The sequence below is a fragment of the Mesoplodon densirostris genome, chromosome X, assembly GCF_025265405.1.
Source record: "Mesoplodon densirostris isolate mMesDen1 chromosome X, mMesDen1 primary haplotype, whole genome shotgun sequence".
NCBI classification, from domain to species: domain Eukaryota; kingdom Metazoa; phylum Chordata; class Mammalia; order Artiodactyla; family Ziphiidae; genus Mesoplodon; species Mesoplodon densirostris.
In genome coordinates, this window is record NC_082681.1 from 96278146 (window position 1) to 96298180 (window position 20035).

At 41.3% G+C, this 20035-nt stretch overlaps 1 protein-coding gene across 3 annotated transcripts in view; it reads right to left on the bottom strand.

Moving 5' to 3' along the window:
• JADE3 (jade family PHD finger 3) overlaps positions 1-20035 on the bottom strand; it is a 162993-nt gene that overhangs the window by 95163 nt on the left and 47795 nt on the right. The window contains exon 2 of one of the 3 annotated variants that reach the window (XM_060087581.1): positions 15668-15802. The exons of the other annotated variants lie outside the window; for them this stretch is intronic. Coding sequence (XP_059943564.1) covers positions 15668-15731 — 64 coding nt within the window. The 5' untranslated portion in view covers positions 15732-15802. The remainder of the gene's footprint in view (positions 1-15667; positions 15803-20035) is intronic. 3 annotated transcript variants of the gene reach the window in all.

Below are 20035 nucleotides of genomic sequence, written 5' to 3' on the forward strand. Positions count from 1 at the left end.
ATGTGGCTTTCTGAGAATTAGTTGAGTTCAGTAATTTATGCTGTTCATGCTTCAGTACCCCAGGAAGCCAGATTTGGATACAGATAAGTAGTCATTTGAGACAAACAGCAAAGTTTACCCCTGAATTGTTTTTAATGCTACCCAAAAGGACCACTAAAAGATCTAAGATGAGGACTAGAGAGCAGAGATGGAAACTAATTATCTCCTCTTGGCCTTAAAAAACCAAACTTCTATGTAAACTAAAAGCATCCATATAGGAATATGAATCACAGAGAGAGAAAAGGAAACAGATTTTTCTTCTCTATCCATTTCTCCTATAATCTCAGTGTTATTTTAATTATTCCAAGTAACAGTGTTTTACAAAAATGATGGACAGATTAAAAAAAAACTCTCAAAAATTTGAAATAAAGGCTCTGTTGTTGTGTGTGGAAAGTGACTACCTTGTCAAAAATACCTGTGAACCCAGACCATGGTCGACTGTCATAGTGATGAAACATTCCTGGACACCGAGCCTCAATATTTTCTTATCTAAGAATCTGCAGTTTAATTTCATCCTTCAAGATCAAAGGCACATAAGTTAACTTGGCCCATTGATTTGATCAATCTATGGAGAGCTGCCAGGCAACACAAGTCCACAGAATAACTCATTAGTTTATAATGCTTAAATCAACTTTGGGCAAAGTGTTGAGAATTGAACAGAGACTAAAACACCCAAAGACACTCACCAACATATCTTTCTACACAGCTGACTAGAAAACATGTAATCTGTATTCGACCACTCCAGTGACAGGGGGCAACTATCTAACAAGGCAATCCGTTCTAATTTTTAGACAGCTCTAAACAAAGAATAACTTTCTATGAATAGAAAAAAATCTGCCTTCATACTAAATTTTTACCTGTTAACAGATTTCAATCTCTCCCCACCTTTATTCCCAAATTATCTCTTGACCTTACATCATTTTTCTCTATTTAATACCTAATCTCCTTCTTTCTCTTCTCTTGCAAACTCCTCAAAATGTAGTCTATGGTCTGTCTTCCCTTCCTTGCTCTCAGTCACTCCTCAATTACCTTCTACAGAGTTCTTGAAAAAGTCACCAGTCTGTGCACATTTCCCAACCCTCATCTCTAAGTAGCTGTATGCTGCATTTGACATACTGATCACTCAGTCCCTCCCTCCCACTAACCCTCTTGAAACAGCTGCTTTGGTTTCCAAGGGCTTTTTCCGGGTTCCCTGTATTGCTCCCTAATATCCTTTTCTTCCTCTAACCATCTTGTGATGGTGTTTCCCCAAAGTGCCCTACTACACTAAACCCATGCTATGGCTCCCAGAATAGAAAGAAAGAGGGATGGGGGAGGGAGGAAGGAAAGGAAAAGATAAAAAAGAAAAAAAAATCTAACACCCCCCCGCCCATGCCCCCCCCCCCCGCCACCAACCAAACACATCAACCTGAAAGGTGATCAACACTAAGGCCACTACCTTCTTTTCTCCACTGGTTCTTCCTCCCTTCTAGTGGTCTCAGTTGGTACCCTCTATGTAGTTAGAAAATATAGAAAAATTCTCTTAACTATTTCCTTTCTCTCATCCTGGAACATCCTCATCAAACCCTGCCAAGTTAACGTCTGAAATAGTCTTCTAAATCAATAGTCCCATCCCATTTTAGCCTTCATTTTCCTAGGTTGGGACTTAACCATCTCCTGAAACTGAGACTGCAACAGCAGCTTCCTAACTGGTCTTGGGGCTCCTGATCTTGTTGCCCTCAAATTCACCCTCCACCCAAATGCCAGAAACTTACCTGAAACACAAATTCGACCATGCCCCTTCATTGTTGAGACTTCAGTGGCTTCCCCTTGCTCCTAGATCTTTATTAAGGTCCTCATCAAGGCCAACAAGGTCCTCCACAGTCAAGCTACACCTACTTCTGCAGCTTTATTCCTAAACACACTATGCTTCAGTTTTATGCTCTAACAATGCTGAACTTCTGTAGTTCCCACACCCATGTTGCATCTCACCCTTATGCTTTATATAATCATACTATCCCTTCTGCCTGGAAGGCCCTCTTCTAACTTCCTCACTTTGCAAACACATAAACTCATCCTTATAAGGTTTAGCAAACATGTCACCTCTTCTAAAAAGCCCCCCTTGTCTGACTCACCCCCTTGACAATCTCAACAGCAGTATGCTCTGAATGGACTGTGTACAGCACCATCACTAACATAAACGATTTTGTAATCACTGATATATATTTAAAAATCTCCAACTAGAATATGAGTTCCTACCAGGTATGGCTAGATTTTTAAAAAACTTATCATGCAAGTTATTCTTGCTTTAGCTCTTTGAAAATAAACTTTAAAGTCACTCTAAAATGATTCTCATTGGGAGTAAATTTATTTGCTGGGTGCTAATTTGGACAACTGTTCTCACTTTGAAATTTTAGTTTGTAAGCTAACCTTGGAAGAAGTTCATTTCCCTCCTTCTTCATTCACCCTCTCCACTGAGAGTTGCTTCCTTCCAGCATTTTCAATCCCATCCTACCAATAGGGATAAAAGTACAGATTTAGACAGTAAGCCAATAATACATTTGCATCTGGCCCCGACTCTCTCGCTGCTCTCCTGCCTGCCACTACAAATATAAGTAACATCTTTTTCCGTCTCTGTTCATGAGCAATCCTTGACTTTGCACAGCCAGGGATCATTTCCTCCAATCACTGAGTGCTTTCATTTCCATTGTCTATAGAAATACAATTCCCAGCCATCTCTACCTTCCTCTGGATCTAGAGTCCAGCACATCACTAACTAGCGGCCCATGACTAACAATCTCCACTTACTGTTTGATCTGTTTCTGGTCCAGAGATTTACCTTTTCTTGATCACAGATATGTCTTTCTAATTTTTTATTTTATCTATTATCACTTTATTTAGAGAGGAGATATGAGTTTGAAGCATGCCATCAGAGCCATCTCGGCCAAAAGCCCTTAGGTTTAAATTTTACAAATACTACATAATCTTTTAGAGCAGGGGTCAGCAAACTATGGCCTGTAGGCCAAATCTAGCTCACTGCTTGTTTTTGGTATGGCCCATGAGCTAAGAATGGCCTTTACATTTTTTAATTGTTGAAAAATATCAAAAGGATATTTTATGACGTAAAAATTATGTAAAATTCTTATTTCAGTGTCCATGAAAAAAGTTTTATTGGAATACAGCCATGCCCATTCATTTATTCTGTTCCAGTTTATCAATTGCTATGTAACCACTGTAAAATATAGTGGCATAAAGCAACCATCATTTTATCTCACAAATTCTGTGAATTGGGAATTCAGGTGAAAAACAGCAAGGATGGCGTTTTTCTACTCCATGATGTCTGGGATCTCAGCTGCAAAGACTCAAATCAGCTGGAATCATCTGGAGGATTCTTCACTTCACTCAGCTGGCCCCTTTGACAGGGATGACTGGGCTTAGCAGAGAGTACCTCTGAAGTGCCCACACAAGGCCTCTCAGCACAGTAGTCTCAGGGTAGTCAGGCTTCTTACATGGCAGCTCAGGGTTCCCAGCATAAATGTTCTAATGAACAAGGCAGAAGCTGCACTGCCTTTTATAACTTAGTCTCAGAAGTCACATACTTTGTTGTATTGGTTGAAGCAGTCACAAGCCCACCCAGATTTAACTCAAAGGAGATATAGGCCCTACCACCTGATGAGACTAGTGTCAAAGAATCTGCGGCTTTGTTTTAAATCTTCATTTATGTTCTTCATGTCATTTAGTAGCAAGGGTCCAGTTAGTGACTTTGATTTAAAATGTGAGGCACTCTTCAATAAGTGGTGCTGGGAAAACTGGACAGCTACAGGTAAAAGAATGAAATTAGAACACTCCCTAACACCATACACAAAAATAAACTCAAAATGGATTAAAAACTTAAATGTAAGGCCAGATACTATCAAACTCTTAGAGGAAAACATAGGCAGAACACTCTATGACATAAATCACAGCAAGATCCTTTTTGACCCACCTCCTAGAGAAATAGAAATAAAAACAAAAATAAACAAATGGGACCTAATGAAACTTCAAAGCTTTTGCACAGCAAAGGAAACCATAAACAAGACCAAAAGACAACCCTCAGAATGGGAGAAAATATTTGCAAATGAAGCAACTGACAAAGGATGAATCTCCAAAATTTACAAGCAGCTCATGCAGCTCAATATCCAAAAAACAAACAACCCAATCCAAAAATGGCAGAAGACCTAACTAGACATTTCTCCAAAGAAGATATACAGATTGCCAACAAACACATGAAAGAATGCTCAACATCACTAATCATTAGAGAAATGCAAATCAAAACTACAATGAGGTATCACCTCACACCAGTCAGAATGGCCATCATCAAAAAATCTACAAACAATAAATGCTGGAGAGGGTGTGGAGAAAAGGGAACCCTCTTGCACTGTTGGTGGGAATGTAAATGGATACAGCCACTATGGAGAACAGTATGGAGGTTCCTTAAAAAACTACAAATAGAACTACCATATGACCCAGCAATCCCACTACTGGGCATATACCCTGAGAAAACCATAATTCAAAAAGAGACATGTACCAAATTGTTCATTGCAGCTCTATTTACAATAGCCAGGACATGGAAGCAACCTAAGTGTCCATCGACAGATGAATGGATAAAGAAGATGTGGCACATATATACAATGGACTATTACTCAGCCATAAAAAGAAATGAAATTGAGTTATCTGTAATGAGGTGGATGGACCTAGAGTCTGTCATACAGAGTGAAGTAAGTCAGAAAGAGAAAAACAAATACCGTATGCTAACACATATATACGGACTCTAAAAAAAAAAAGGTTCTGAAGAACCTAGGGGCAGGACAGGAATAAAGATGCAGATGTAGAGAATGGACTTGAGGATATGGGGAGGGGATAGGGTAAACTGGGACGAAGTGAGAGAGTGGCATGGACTAATATATACTACCAAATGTAAAATAGGTAGCTGGTGGGAAGTAGTCGCATAGCACAGGGAGATCAGCTCGGTGCTTTGTGACCACCTAGAGGGGTGGGATAGGGAGGGTGGGAGGGAGATGCAAGAGGGAGGAGATATGGGGATATATGTATAGCTGATTCACTTTGTTATAAAGCAGTAACTAACACACCATTGTAAAGCAATTATACTCCAATAAAGATGTTTAAAAAAATAAAATAAAATGTGAAGCACATTCAGGTATCAGAGCATCAAAGTCCCACCCCGAAACTCAACTTCACAAAAGGACTATCATCATGGCCCTGACTTGTGAACGATTTTAATACTTCCTTATTTGTTTCTGATCAGTCTTTAACCCTGTGAATACGAATTATGTGAATATACACAACGCATGAGTTTTAAATGTTACAGGAATAACTGAAGCCTTTAAGAAGAGTAATCTGTATTTGTCTGATAGACGGCAAAAATGGTCTCAATTCTCCACCTTATTCTTTATCTATGCCCTTTCAAGGTGATTTTGAAGCTCCTTCCCATTCCCTGAATCTGGACTGGCTTTATAACTTGCCTAGGCCAACAAAATGCAGCAGAGGTGATGCTGTGCCAGTTCTAAGCTTAGGCCTCAAGAGGCCTTGCTGCTTCTATTCAGTCTTAGAAACCTGCCCAGCTATCATGAAAACAAGCCTGGGCTAGCCTGCTGCAGGATAACAGATGTATAGCCCAGTACTCCTACCCTCTACCACTGTCCCAGTTGGCAGCCAGCCAACCTCAGAAACAGAGCTCCCTGCTGACCTGTAGCTGACCACAGACATAAGGGAGACCAGCTAAGAACAGAACTGCTCAGCTGAACCGAGCCCAAATGGCCAACTCACAGAATAATGAGCTAAATAGATAATTACTATTTTGAGCCACTAACTTTTGAAGTGGCTAGGTGTACAGCAAGAGTTAATTGACAGAATTTAGAAGTCAGTTTTTAATGATTAAATATAGAATGGAAATTTCATCACACACCACAGTCCTACTACACTGAATCACTTTAGACATTGAATAATTCTCCAAAGCAGGCACTACTGCTGGGCTCCACTGAGAAGGGCACTCTAGCTAATGCCAAGATCACAGAGGGGGTCAAACACCTGACCCCAAACAAGAAATCTGTAATAATGGCCATGCGAATAACAAATGTCATTCCATATGCAAGTCTCTCATCCTACCTGATGCCAAGGTAGCCATAAGGTACCTCCTCAGACCAGAGGTAGTGGCACCTGCAATCAGCAGTTACCCAGTTAACCAGTTAATATGTCCCACACTGCTAATATCTCACCTGAAGAGAACTCAGCATTGCCATTAGAATCCCTATTCTTTTTAGTTATAATCTCCATCCTCTATTTGCACACTGTTACCCTTCAGTGCATTCCAGTAAAGACAGGGCAGTTACCAATTCAAAACGTTAATTACACAGATGTATGTAACTATGAAGTAATTAAAAAAAAAACAAATATACCAGAATTCACACATCAAATTACAGGCTGACTTCCAAGAGACCCTCTGAGGCAAATGCAATTCCTCAAAACACTTAGGACATTTTCTACTTTGATTTGCTTTCTGTCCCTTTGGTGTATCATATTTCTCTGAGTAAGGTCAATGGAAGCAATTTTTCTTCCTTTGAAAGTGAATTTCACTTTTGGAAACAGTCAAATGTTATTCAAAGTCCACTGAAATGGGCATGCAGTTGAGGTGTGTAAAACCAGTTTCAGTCAGTAACAAGCTGGGAAAATAAATTGCAAGACTGATTTACAATTCCAATTCTACTGTCATCAGCTGGCAGGTTAAAACTCTAAAAGCACAAAACCTTCAATGGCTCCCTACTGCTCACAGCACAAATTTCAGACTCCTAGGCTTAGTATCCAAGGCACTCCACAATGTGGCCACAGCTCACCTTTCCAGTGTTATTTTCCTTGCATGGTCTCTTCTCTAGGGAAGCTGAGCCACTCACTGCTCCCCACTCACATGTCCTGGTGCTTTCCTGCACACATGCTTCTGTTCACACTCCTTCCCTGGACCACCTTCTATGTCCATGTCATCTGTCTCTGTACCTGATACAATGACCAACATTGTAAAATAATACCTTTTAAAATATATAATAGCCATCCTAACAGGTGTAAGGTGATATTGTGGTTTTGATTTGCATTTCCCTGATGATTAGTGATGTTGAGCACCTTTATATATATACCTGTTGGCCATATATAACCAAAATAATTGAAGTCAGGATCTCAAAGAGATATTGGCACTCTCATGTTCACTGTAGCATTATTCACAATAGTCAAGATATAGAAACGACCCAAATGTCCATTTGACAGATGAATGGATAAAGAAAATGTGTTATATACACACAATGGAATACTAACCTTAAAAAAGAAGGGAATCCTTTCATTTGAAACAACATGGATGGACCTGGAGGACATTATGCTAAGTGAAATAAGCAAGGACAAATACTTCATGATTCCACTTATATGACATATCTAAAACAGTCAAACTCACAGAAGCAGACAATAGAATGGTGGTTGCCAGGGACTGTGAAGAGAGGAAAATGGGGAATTATTGTCCAATGAGTGTAAGGTTTCAATTATGCAGAATGAATTAAGTTCTAGAGATCTGCTATACGACACAGTGTCTATTAATAATACCATATTGTGCACTTAAAAATTTAAGAGGGTAGGGAAAGGAAGGGCAGGGTCTGCAGAAAAGGCCTCAAATGAGTAGGAATTTCACGGTGAACGGACTACTATAGCTCCCAAGGTTATTGCGCCTCAACCCGAGGCCGCAGACGGTGCTGAAAGAGCCCCAGTGCCCATCCTGCCACTCCCTGCTGAGGACCGACTGGGCCTCAGGCCTCTGCTGGAGTCAGGACTGCAGCTCTCACTGCTCAGGCCTCTGAACGACACCACACGTCCTGTTGCCTGATTGTGAGGCAGACCACTGCTGCAGTTTGCCCCTTGTCAAATCACTGACCCCTAGGCTTCAAAGGTGCAAGAGATTCTGTACATATTCAAAAACGCACTTGCTGGACGAGGGGAAGATGGCGGAAGAGTAAGATGCGGAGATCACCTTCCTCCCCACAGATACACCAGAAATACATCTACACGTGGAACAACTCCTACAGAACACCTACTGAACGCTGGCAGAAGACCTCAGCCCTCCCAAAAGGCAAGAAACTCCCCACGTACCTGGGTAGGGTAAAAGAAAAAAGAATAAACAGAGACAAAAGGATAGGGATGGGACCTGCACCAGTGGGAGGGAGCCGTGAAGGAGAAAAGGTTTCCACACACTAGGAGCCCCTTCGCGGGTGGAGACTGTGGGTGGCGGAGGGGGAAAGCTTCGGAGTAGCGGAGGAGAGCGCACCAACAGGGGTGCGGAGGGCAAAGCGGGGAGATTCTCGCACAGAGGATCGGCGCCGACCGGCACTCACCAGCCCCAGAGGCTTGTCTGCTCACCCGCCCGGGAGGGCGGGGCTGGGAGCTGAGGCTTGAGCTTTGCGAGAGGACTGGGGTTGGCGAGTGAACACAGCCTGAAGGGGTTAGTGCACTATGGCTGGCCGGGAGGGCCTCCAGGGAAAAGTCTGGACCTGCCGAAGAGGCAAGAGACTTTTTCTTCCCTCTTTGTTTCCTGGTGCGTGAGGAGAGGGGATTAAGAGCGCTGCTTAAGGAGCTACAGAGACGGGCGTGAGCCGCAGCTAAAAGTGCGGACCCCAGAGACGGGCATAAGACACTAAGGCTGCTGCTGCCGCCACCAAGAAGCTTGTGTGCGAGCACAGGTCACTATCCACACCCCCCTTCCGGGGAGCCTGTGCAGCCCACCACTGCCAGGGTCCTGGGATCCAGGGACAAGTTCCCCGGGAGAACGCACGGCGCACCTCAGGCTGGTGCAATGTCACGCCGGCCTCTGCCGCTGCAGGCTCGCCCCCGCACTCCGTGCCCCTCCCTCCCCCCCGGGCCTGAGTGAGCCAGAGTCCCCGACGCGGCTGCTCCTTTAACCCTGTCCTGTCTGAGCGAAGAACAGACACCCTCCGGCGACCTACACGCAGAGGCGGGGCCAAATCCAAAGCTGAGACCGGGAGCTGTGGGAACAAAGAAGAGAAAGGGAAATCTCTCCTAGCAGCCTCAGAAGCAGCGGATTAAAGCTCCACAATCAACTTGATGTACCTTGCATCTGTGGAATACATGAATAGACAACGAATTATCCCAAATTGAGGAGGTGGACTTTGAGAGAAAGATTTATGAATCCCCCCCCCTTTTTTTTGTGGTACGCGGACCTCTCACTGTTGTGGCCTCTCCCGTTGCGGAGCACAGGCTCCGGACGTGCAAGCTCAGCGGCCCTGGCTCATGGGCCCAGCCGCTCCACGGCATGTGGGATCTTCCTGGACCGGGGCACAAACCCGTGTCCCCTGCATCGGCAGGCGGACTCTCAACCACCGCGCCACCAAGGAAGCCTGCATTTTCCTCTTTTTGTGAGTGTGTATGTGTATGCTTCTGTGTGAGATTTTGTCTGTATACCTTTGCTTCCACCATTTGTCCTAATGTTCTATCCTTCTGTTTCAGTTTGTTTGTTTTTTAATTTTTTTCTTAATAATTATTTTTTATTTTAATAATTTTATTTTATCTTTATTTTATTTACTTTATCTTCTTTCTTTCTTTCCTTCTTTCCTTCCTTCCCTCCTTTAGACAATGAATCATCCCAAATTGAGGTGGACTTCGAGAGCAGGACTTACGACTTTTTCCCCTTTCCCTGTTTTTGTGAGTGTGTACCTGTATGCTTCTGTGTGAGATTCTGTCTGTATAGCTTTGCTTCCACCATATGTCCTAGGGTTCTATCAGTCCGTTTTTTTGTTTTTGTTTTTTAAAAAATTTTTTTCTTAATAACTATTTTTTATTTTAATAACTATTTTATTTTATCTTACTTTATTTTATTTTATCTTTTCTCTTTCTTTCTCTTTTCCTTCCTTCCCTCCTTTCTTTCTTTCCTTTTCTTTTTCTTTCTTTCTACTTCTACTAATTCTTTCTTTCTACTTTTTCTCCCTTTTACTCTGAGCCGTGTGGATGAAAGGCTCTCGGTGCTCTAGCCAGGAGTCAGGGCTGTGCCTCTGAGGTGGGAGAGCCAACTTCAGGACACTGGTCCACAAGAGACCTCCCAGCTCCACATAATATCAAACGGCAAAAATCTCCCAGAGATCTCCATCTCAACACCAGCACCCAGCTTCACTCAACGACCAGCAAGCTACAGTGCTAGACACCCTATGCCAAACAACAAGCAAAACAGGAACACAAACCCACCCATTAGCAGAGAGGCTGCCTAAAATCATAAGAAGTCCACAGACACCCCAAAACACACCACCAGACGTGGACCTGCCCACCAGAAAGACAAGATCCAGCCTCATCCACCAGAACACAGGCACTAGTCCCCTCCACCAGGAAGCCTACACAACCCACTGAACCAACCTTAGCCACTGGGGACAGACACCAAAAACAACGGGAACTACGAACCTGCAGCCTGCAAAAAGGAGACCCCAAACACAGTAAGATAAGCAAAATGAGAAGACAGAAAAACACACAGCAGATGAGGGAGCAAGATAAAAATCCACCAGACCTAACAAATGAAGAGGAAATAGGCAGTCTACCTGAAAAAGAATTCAGAATAATGATAGTAAAGTTGATACAAAATCTTGGAAATAGAATAGACAAAATGCAAGAAACACTTAACAAGGACCTAGAAGAACTAAAGAGGAAACAAGCAACGATGAACAACACAATAAATGAAATGAAAAATACTCTAGATGGGATCAGTAGCAGAATAACTGAGGCAGAAGAACGGATAAGTGAGGTGGAAGATAAAATAGTGGAAATAACTGCTGCAGAGCAAAATAAAGAAAAAAGAATGAAAAGAACAGAGGACAGTCTCAGAGACCTCTGGAACAACATTAAATGCACCAACATTCGAATTATAGGGGTTCCAGAAGAAGAAGAGAAAAAGAAAGGGACTGAGAAAATATTTGAAGAGATTATAGCTGGAAACTTCCCTAATATGGGAAAAGAAATAGTTAATCAAGTCCAGGAAGCACAGAGTGTCCCATACAGGATAAATCCAAGGAGAAATACGCCAAGACACATATTAATCAAACTGTCAAAAATTAAATTCAAAGAAACCATATTAAAAGCAGCAAGGGAAAAACAACAAATAACACACAAGGGAATCCTCATAAGGTTAACAGCTGATCTTTCAGTAGAAACCCTGCAAGCCAGAAGGGACTGGCAGGACATATTTAAAGTGATGAAGGAGAAAAACCTGCAACCAAGATTACTCTACCCAGCAAGGATCTCATTCAGATTTGATGGAGAAATTAAAACGTTTACAGACAAGCAAAAGCTGAGAGAGTTCAGCGCCACCAAACCAGCTTTACAACAAATGCTAAAGGAACTTCTCTAGGCAAGAAACACAAGAGAAGGAAAAGACCTACAATAACGAACCCAAAACAATTAAGAAAATGGGAATAGAAACATACATATCATTAATTACCTTAAATGTAAATGGACTAAATGCTCCCACCAAAAGACACAGATTGGCTGAATGGATACAAAAACAAGACCCATATATATGCTGTCTACAAGAGACCCACTTCAGACCTAGAGGCACATACCGACTGCAAGCAAGGGGATGGAAAAAGATATTCCATGCAAATGGAAACCAAAAGAAAGCTGAAGTAGCAATTCTCATATCAGACAAAATAGACTTTAAAATAAAGACTATTAGAAGAGATAAAGAAGGACACTACATAATGATCAAGGGATCAAACCAAGAAGAAGATAGAACAATCGTAAATATTTATGCACCCAACATAGGAGCACCTCAATACATAAGGCAAATACTAACAGCCATAAAAGGGGAAATCGACAGTAACACATTCATAGTAGGGGACTTTAACACCCCACTTTCACCAATGGACAGATCATGCAAAATGAAAATAAATAAGGAAACACAAGTTTTAAATGATACATTAAACAAGATGGACTTAATTGATATTTATAGGACATTCCATCCAAAAACAACAGAACACACATTTTTCTCAAGTGCTCATGGAATATTCTCCAGGACAGATCATATCTTGGGTCACAAATCAACTCTTGGTAAATTTAAGAAAACTGAAATTGTATGAAGTATCTTTTCTGACCACAATGCTATGAGACTAGATATCAATTACAGAAAAAGATCTGTAAAAAATACAAACACATGGAGGCTAAACAATACACTACTTAATAACGAAGTGATCACTGAAGAAATCAAAGAGGAAATTTAAAAATACCTAGAAACAAATGACAATGGAGACACTACGACCCAAAACCTATGGGATGCAGCAAAAGCAGCTTTAAGAGGGAAGTTTATAGCAATACAATCCTACCTTAAGAAACAGGAAACATCTCGAATAAACAACCTAACCTTGCACCTAAAGCAATTAGAGAAAGATGACCAAAAATACCCCAAAGTTAGCAGAAGGAAAGAAATCATAGAAATCAGATCAGAAATAAATGAAAAAGAAATGAAGGAAACGATAGCAAAGACCAATGAAACTAAAAGCTGGTTCTTTGAGAAGATAAACAAAATTGATAAATCATTAGCCAGACTCATCAAGAAAAGAAGGGAGAAGACTCAAATCAATAGAATTAGAAATGAAAAAGGAGAAGTAACAACTGACACTGCAGAAATACAAAAGATCATGAGAGATTATTACAAGTAACTCTATGCCAATAAAATGGACAACCTGGAAGAAATGGACAAATTCTTAGAAATGCACAACCTGCCAAGACTGAATTAGGAAGAAACAGAAAGTATGAACAGACCAATCACAAGCATTGAAATTTAAACTGTGATTAAAAATCTTCCAACAAACAAAAGCCCAGGACCAGATGGCTTCACAGGCAAATCCTATCAAACATTTAGAGAAGAGCTAACACCTATCCTTCTCAAACTCTTCTAAAGTGTAGCAGAGGGAGGAACACTCCCAAACTCATTCTACGAGGCCATCATCAAAAAATCTAGAAACTATAAATGCTGGAGAGGGTTTGGAGAAAAGGGTACACTCTTGCACTGCTGGTGGGAATGTGAATTGGTACAGCCACTATGGAGAGCAGTATGGAGGTTCCTTAAAAAACTACAAATAGAACTACCATATGACCCAGCAATCCCACTACTGGGCATATACCCTGAGAAAACCATAATTCAAAAAGAGTCATGTACCAAAATGTTCATTGCAGCTCTATTTACAATAGCCCAGAGATGGAAACAACCTAAGTGTCCATCATCGGATGAATGGATAAAGAAGATGTGGCACATATATACAATGGAATATTACTCAGCCATAAAAAGAAACGAAATTGAGCTATTTGTAATGAAGTGGATAGACCTAGAGTCTGTCATACAGAGTGAAGTAAGTGAGAAAGAGAAAGACAAATACCGTATGCTAACACATATATATGAAATTTAAGAAAAAAAATGTCATGAAGAACCCAGGGGTAAGACAGGAATGAAGACACAGACCTACTAGAGAATGGACTTGAGGATATGGTGAGGGGGAAGGGTAAGCTGTGACAAATCGAGAGAGAGGCATGGACATATATACACTACCAATCGTAAAATAGATAGCTAGTGGGAAGCAGCCGCACAGCACAGGGAGATCAGCTCGGTGCTTTGTGACCACCTAGAGGGGTGGGATAGGGAGGGTGGGAGGGAGGGAGACACAAGAGGGAAGAGATATGGGAACATATGTATATGTATAACTGATTCACTTTATTATAAAGCAGAAACTAACACACCATTGTAAAGCAATTATACTCCAATGAAGATGTAAAAAAAAAAATTAAGAGGGTAGATGTCATATTAAGTGTTCTTATCACAAAAAAAAGAGGCACAAGGAATCTTTTGGAGGTGGCTATTACCTTGATTGTAGTGATGGTTTCACAGGTATATGCATTAAGTCCAAACTCATCAAACTGCATACATTGAAAATGTGCAGTTTTTATATATCAATTATACTTCCATAGAGCTGGTAAAAAACACGTTTGATAAGTGAGGATTAATGTCATAAATTATTATAAAGAAAACATTTTCTAATAATTTATGAGATCCTTCCCCCTCTGATGAAGTTAAGTCCAAAAAAAGTAATAAGCTCAGAATATTTTCAAAGCATTTGTGTGGTGAAATTAGATGTATTAGGTTAAACCATATGAAATTGCCATTGTTGTAGGTAAAAATGTTTGAGTATCAGCAATTTCATATGGTTCAGTCTAATACTGCAGGATTTTGCTCACGAACAAAAATAAAGTAAAGGCTCCTTCCTTTGCTTCTCTTCTTTTGTCTCCAAAGCCCTCACACACTCTGGAAAACCTTAATTCCTATGAACTTTTGAGGACTTATAATAAATAAAGAAAGAATACATGAAGCCTCGCCTATACATACATTATTTCTTAGTTCAAAACACCTAGTTTCCTTTAGGAGTTGTATTCCAGTTACCAGACTCAAGGTAATTGGCCTGTGAGTCCCCAGCGGGGTGTTAGGTCTCTCCACCTACATCTCAAATTTCTAGGTCAGATCTGAGCACCACCCTCTTCCCATGTTCCGTTTACACACTGCAAATAGGCCATCACACCCAGGATTCCTGAATGTTGTTTAATGCAAGATGAGGTTGTTGACAATAAGGCGTCTGATCATTATTATCAGTGTGGGCTTGGGAGTGGGGGGGACTTGATTTTATTCTCACTTTTGCTGCTTTTCCTGCCCCAGCATTGCAGCCAGCTGGCTAGACTATCGTCTCTGGGTCTCTTGTCAGTCAGAGCAGGAGAAGAAGCCTCCTAGGCAGGATTTCTAGCCTTGCATCTGTGGCTGGAGTGGTGAGGCAGTTTCCCTCCATCTTCCTGGGCAGCGGCAACAAGACCCTGTGAGGAGGCGCAGGTGCTATGACTAACTGGCACACTCCCAAGCCACAGTCAACCCCATGTGCTCAGAACAGAGGCTCAATTTTAATCCTTCTGAGACACCATTTTAGGAATCAGCCAATACACGGACATGTAGTCAATGTAATGCTTTTGTGTGCTCGTGTAGGTCTTGAACTTATGAATTTCTGCATTAAAAATTTTAGAATTTTCTGCATAGAAATTTACCCAAGACAAATATAAATGCAATCTCTTTTTAATGGTAAATGTTATTTCATGGGAAACAGTGAATACATAATTTCTGCTTCAATGGTCAGAAGATCCTGTGCTTTCAAGTTTACTGTTAGAAATGCAAAACAGGGACAGCAGAACTCCATCATCCCACCTCTGTTCCTTCAGTACAGGATGTTTTCCTCTTTCAAAGGTTTTTTTTTAAAGACTAAGATCTTTCATCTAGTGTTTTAAATAACCAATTTTCTCTATTTCTCCAAGAAGATTATTGCATGGTCTAATTAAGTTTTCCCTTAGGAAGTATCATCCCTGACATGCAAAGGAAGACAAAACAATGGTGGCAGATTGTGGAAATAGGAATATTTTTATCAACTGAAAAACTGTAAAACTCAAAAGTGCCAAAATCACCCCTAAGCTATTAATATGCAATGATTTGAAATATCAGCAATTCACAGGAGGGAGACTGGTAAAGAGTTCACTATTTACTTACTGTCTTTTTTCCCACGTTCTGAATTCAGAAAACCCCACATTCCTATTCGGACAGTTGACAGCATCCCAACCACCCAAAAAGAAGTTCAGAGGGTTCCACTGCAGACAGTATAAATGGCGCTTGCTTTTTCATGACCTGTTTCAGAAGTAAAGCAGAGAAGGAACTGAGTTTCACATGTTCACTCTTACAGAACTCATCAAAGAACTCGATAAAGGTTTGATGAAGGAACTTGGGCCGAAATTTGGGAAACCTGGCTGTTACATCAAATTCCTAGTCCATTACCACACTACTTTTATGATAGTGGCTTTGTATAGATAGTTGTATTCTGGTGAAACAAACTCTCCTCACAAATTCTCGTGATGATTCTCGGGCATTTATTCTTCCCCAAACACAAATCTGATCATGACTCCTTAGTGTAAAACCTTGCCATTGCTCCCCAGTGCTCAAAGGTTCCCTTGCAGGCCTCTGCAAGACTGAGGTTTAGTAGAGTGGAGAGTACAAGTTTGGGACCAAAGGTGACTGCACAAAAGGAGAGGAGAGTCGGTGCCACCACCAGAGCCCCTTTCTCTGCCCTAGTTCCTCACCAGGCTCACTCTCTCCTTTGAAAATAAGTGTTGTAAAGTACTTAAGAATGGTTTTGCAAGGGTGCTGTGTCAGGAGTCCCCAAGACCGCCCCAAGTTCTGTGATTCACTAGGAAGATTCACAGAACTGAGCATATAACCACACTCATCGCCTATGATTTATTACGGTGAAGAAATACAAAGCAAAATCAGTGGAGGGAAAAGGCACCTGGGGTGAAATACAGGGGAGACCAGACACAAGCTTCCAAGAGTCCTCTCCCAGTAGAGTTACACAGGATACACTTAATTTCCCTAGCAAGAAGTTGTGACAACATACATGAAATGTAGTCCACTAGGGAAGGTCATTAGGGACTCAGTGCCCAGGGTTTTGATTGGAGGTTGGTCACATAGGCACCCTCTGATTGGCAATATTAAAATTCTACACCTCAAGAAGGAAAGCAAGTGTTCAGCAGAAACTGCACTGTTTATATGAACAGTTCAGGCACATTGAGGCACCTTTATCAGTTCTGGGAATGGTGGGAATCCCCCTGAAAATCAAGTTCCAGATGCCAGCCAAGGGACCTTTCAAAGACAGGCCTGCTATGACAACACTTTTTTGCACAGATGCCAATCACTAGCCTGGCTGGGCACCAACATGTCTTGCCCAGGCTTGGATGGGGTAAAAAAAACCATGAGAGTTCTCTGAGCAGGGTATTAAGGGAGTAGGAATGGAGGAACACCTACCCTCTCCCATTGGCAGGAAGGACTGCTTCCTGGGAGAGGCAATGCCTGAGCCAGGTCTAGACATGTGACAGATATTGTGGTGTTCCTAGATTTAAATCCCAACCAGGTGGGTGATCTTGGCTAGTTAATTAACTAGACTAAGGAAGTTTTTAGGAAGTGAGTTACCCACATAGACTAGGGCTATTTGTATGGCTTCCAAACCTCTTGCCAAGCCATGAGGCATTGCTCAAGTGGTACCAACCTACTTCTCCAGCCCCACATGTGCCTCTCTGCCCCTTCAGTCTCTGTGATCTAACCATACTGGCCTTCTTTCAGTGCCTGGAATATGCCCCCTTCTACCTCCAAGGCTCTGTACATTCCACCTCCCTCCCCCAATAGCTTGTCATCAACCTTCCTACCTACTTCACATAGCTAACTCCTACTCATGTCAGATTTCAATCCAAAAAACACTTCCTTAGGGCAGCCTTCCCTCACCTGCCCCAGAGTAGGTCAGAACCTCTGTCATTTGCTTTCCAGCACCAGTAACTTCTCCTTTATTATTGTGAGCACATTAAAGTCCATTTTTTAAACGCTTATACACTTCAAGAAGGCAGATTATGTTATATCTTGATCAATATATATACTGATTATGTTATATCAATACGACTATGTTGTTCAGTGTAATAACCCCTGAGCCTAGTATGGTGCCTATCATATAGTGGGCACTCGGCAAATATATGAAAGAGGAGTGAATGAGGGCTCACTCTCAGTCCATGTAGTCAGGTTGAGGGCAATCTCTGCCCCACTTCCTAACACATACACACCTCCTGGGGCTAAGGCGTATGAACCAGGCTAGATCAACAAGTCATCCAAAGGTTCTGACAGAAGTATTGTAAAAGAAGCACTGCATCTGCTGCAGATAGCATGCCTGAGAGTGAGCGAAACTAACTCAGAGGAAAGCAAAGGTGAGGGAAGGAGAATCAGGGATGTGATGAGTGAGAGGATGCAGCCATTCCTAAAGGCAGCAGTCCATGGGGCTATTCATTTACCAGTAAACTTTCTTTTTGTTTCTTAGGCTAATCTGAGTTGGGATCCTGACACATGTAACTAAGAATCCTAATACAAAAATGGTAACAGGAATTAGACATGTAGCTGGTCCCAAAGAACAAGAGAAAGACCATCAACAAGTCTAACTTGTAATGACCTGAGCTACTGGCCTAGGGAATCCTTATAATTCTTAGAACCATGAACAGGTTTGGTTCCGGTGCAGGAAGAAAAGACACTGACTGGGGAGTAGAGTACAAGCATCCTGGCTGCTCAGAATCTTAAAAACCACCTTGTTCCTCTCCCCAGGAATAAAAGACTATTTGCAGCTATGACAGCAGAATCACTTCCTTTCATCTATGAAAACTCACAGAAACCAGACCTCCCAACAGACTGGAGAGAGGCAAAAAATCTCCCTTATTTTCAAAGGGGTGGAATATGATCATTACTAATAAAAAGCTTGAAATCTCACTCCAAACTAAATTCTAGATCAGATTAATAAAGCACTGGTTGGATAAGCACTTGATAATCACTAACTGCCAGGATAGGCTCTCTAAAATTATGACATACCCAACTTACCCCAGACTCCTTTCTGTTCCAGTCACTCAATTCATTTATTGGGATAATTCTTTATAGGTAGAGTATATGTGGTGCAGCTAACAAAGGCCACCAGGATTTTCCGCTTGATAAGATGAAGAATCCTGAAGACAAGTAAACCTGAAAGGTGTCTCATGGTGGGACACAGAGCTATGCCCTTGGCCCTGTGCTGATCAAAATTTTGATCAGTAATGTAGATGAACCTAGGATTATTGACCTAGGAAGGGTGACATTAGAGTAAAGGGGAGAATTCAAAAGCTAATATGATAAGCAAAAATAGGATGAAATTTAACTAGAACATATGTAAAGCCACTGCAATTTTAAAAACTCCTAAATACAGGATGATAGATGTTCAGTCTTCTATGCCAGCAAATACCCCAGGGTGATGCAGCTACTCAGCTTGGGCTAAATTTGCAAGTATATCATCTACCTCAGTTGGACAACAGCAGGACAACCAAGTTCCAGTCTGAGTATCACAGAGAAACAATGACTGACAAAAGTGAATCCAGAGATGGGAACCAAAATTAGTAAAAAGTTTGGGAATCATGTCACACAAATGAGTTGAAAGGGTGAGAATGTAAATTGATATAGCCACTTTAGATAGCAAAGACAGAATCCTGTAAAACTGAAAATATCCATACGCTGTGACCCAAACAATCCTACTTCTAGATACACATCCTGGAGAAACTCTCACAAATTTATACAATTACCAACACAGAATTGTTTGTAACAGCAAAATTCAGGAAGTCCTTAAGCTTCTCTGTCAGTAGGAGAATGGCTACACAGAATAAGGTCTACTCACACTCGGGGATACTTTGCAGCCACTAAAAACAATGATGTAGGTCTACTTATAAATCAGGATGGGCTAAGTTTGCAAATTAACAAAAGGAACCTAAAATCCGAGTGGCTTAATACAAGCAAAGTCTATTTATTCCTTATGCTACATGCTTAAAAAGTGAGTTGGCAGGAAAGTTCAAGTAGTTATTCTCAGACCCAGGCTGACAGAGAGACCTCATCTCTATCTGCCAGAGGAATTAAATGTGGTAAATCTCATACTGGCTCTTAAAACTTCCATTTGGAAGTGCACCCGTTACTTTTGCTGACATTTCATTGACCAAAGCAAATCACATGGCCACACCTAACTTCAGAAGAGGCAGGACTACAATCCGACCATATGCCCAGATGGCAGACAGCCAAAATATCTTATGTCATACATATAATGACTAATACAATACATAGTATGGAAAGACTAATACAAAACATACGAAAAGATCTAAGACATTTGCTGTATGGACAAAACATACAGACACACCCATAATAACACCATTTGTGTAAATTAAAACAATCTATATGTTGTTTATACACACCTATATATGCATGACACTGCGAGGGAGGAGGAGGACACTAGAAGGGGTGATCAAAGGGGAAATAACCATTTCTGTC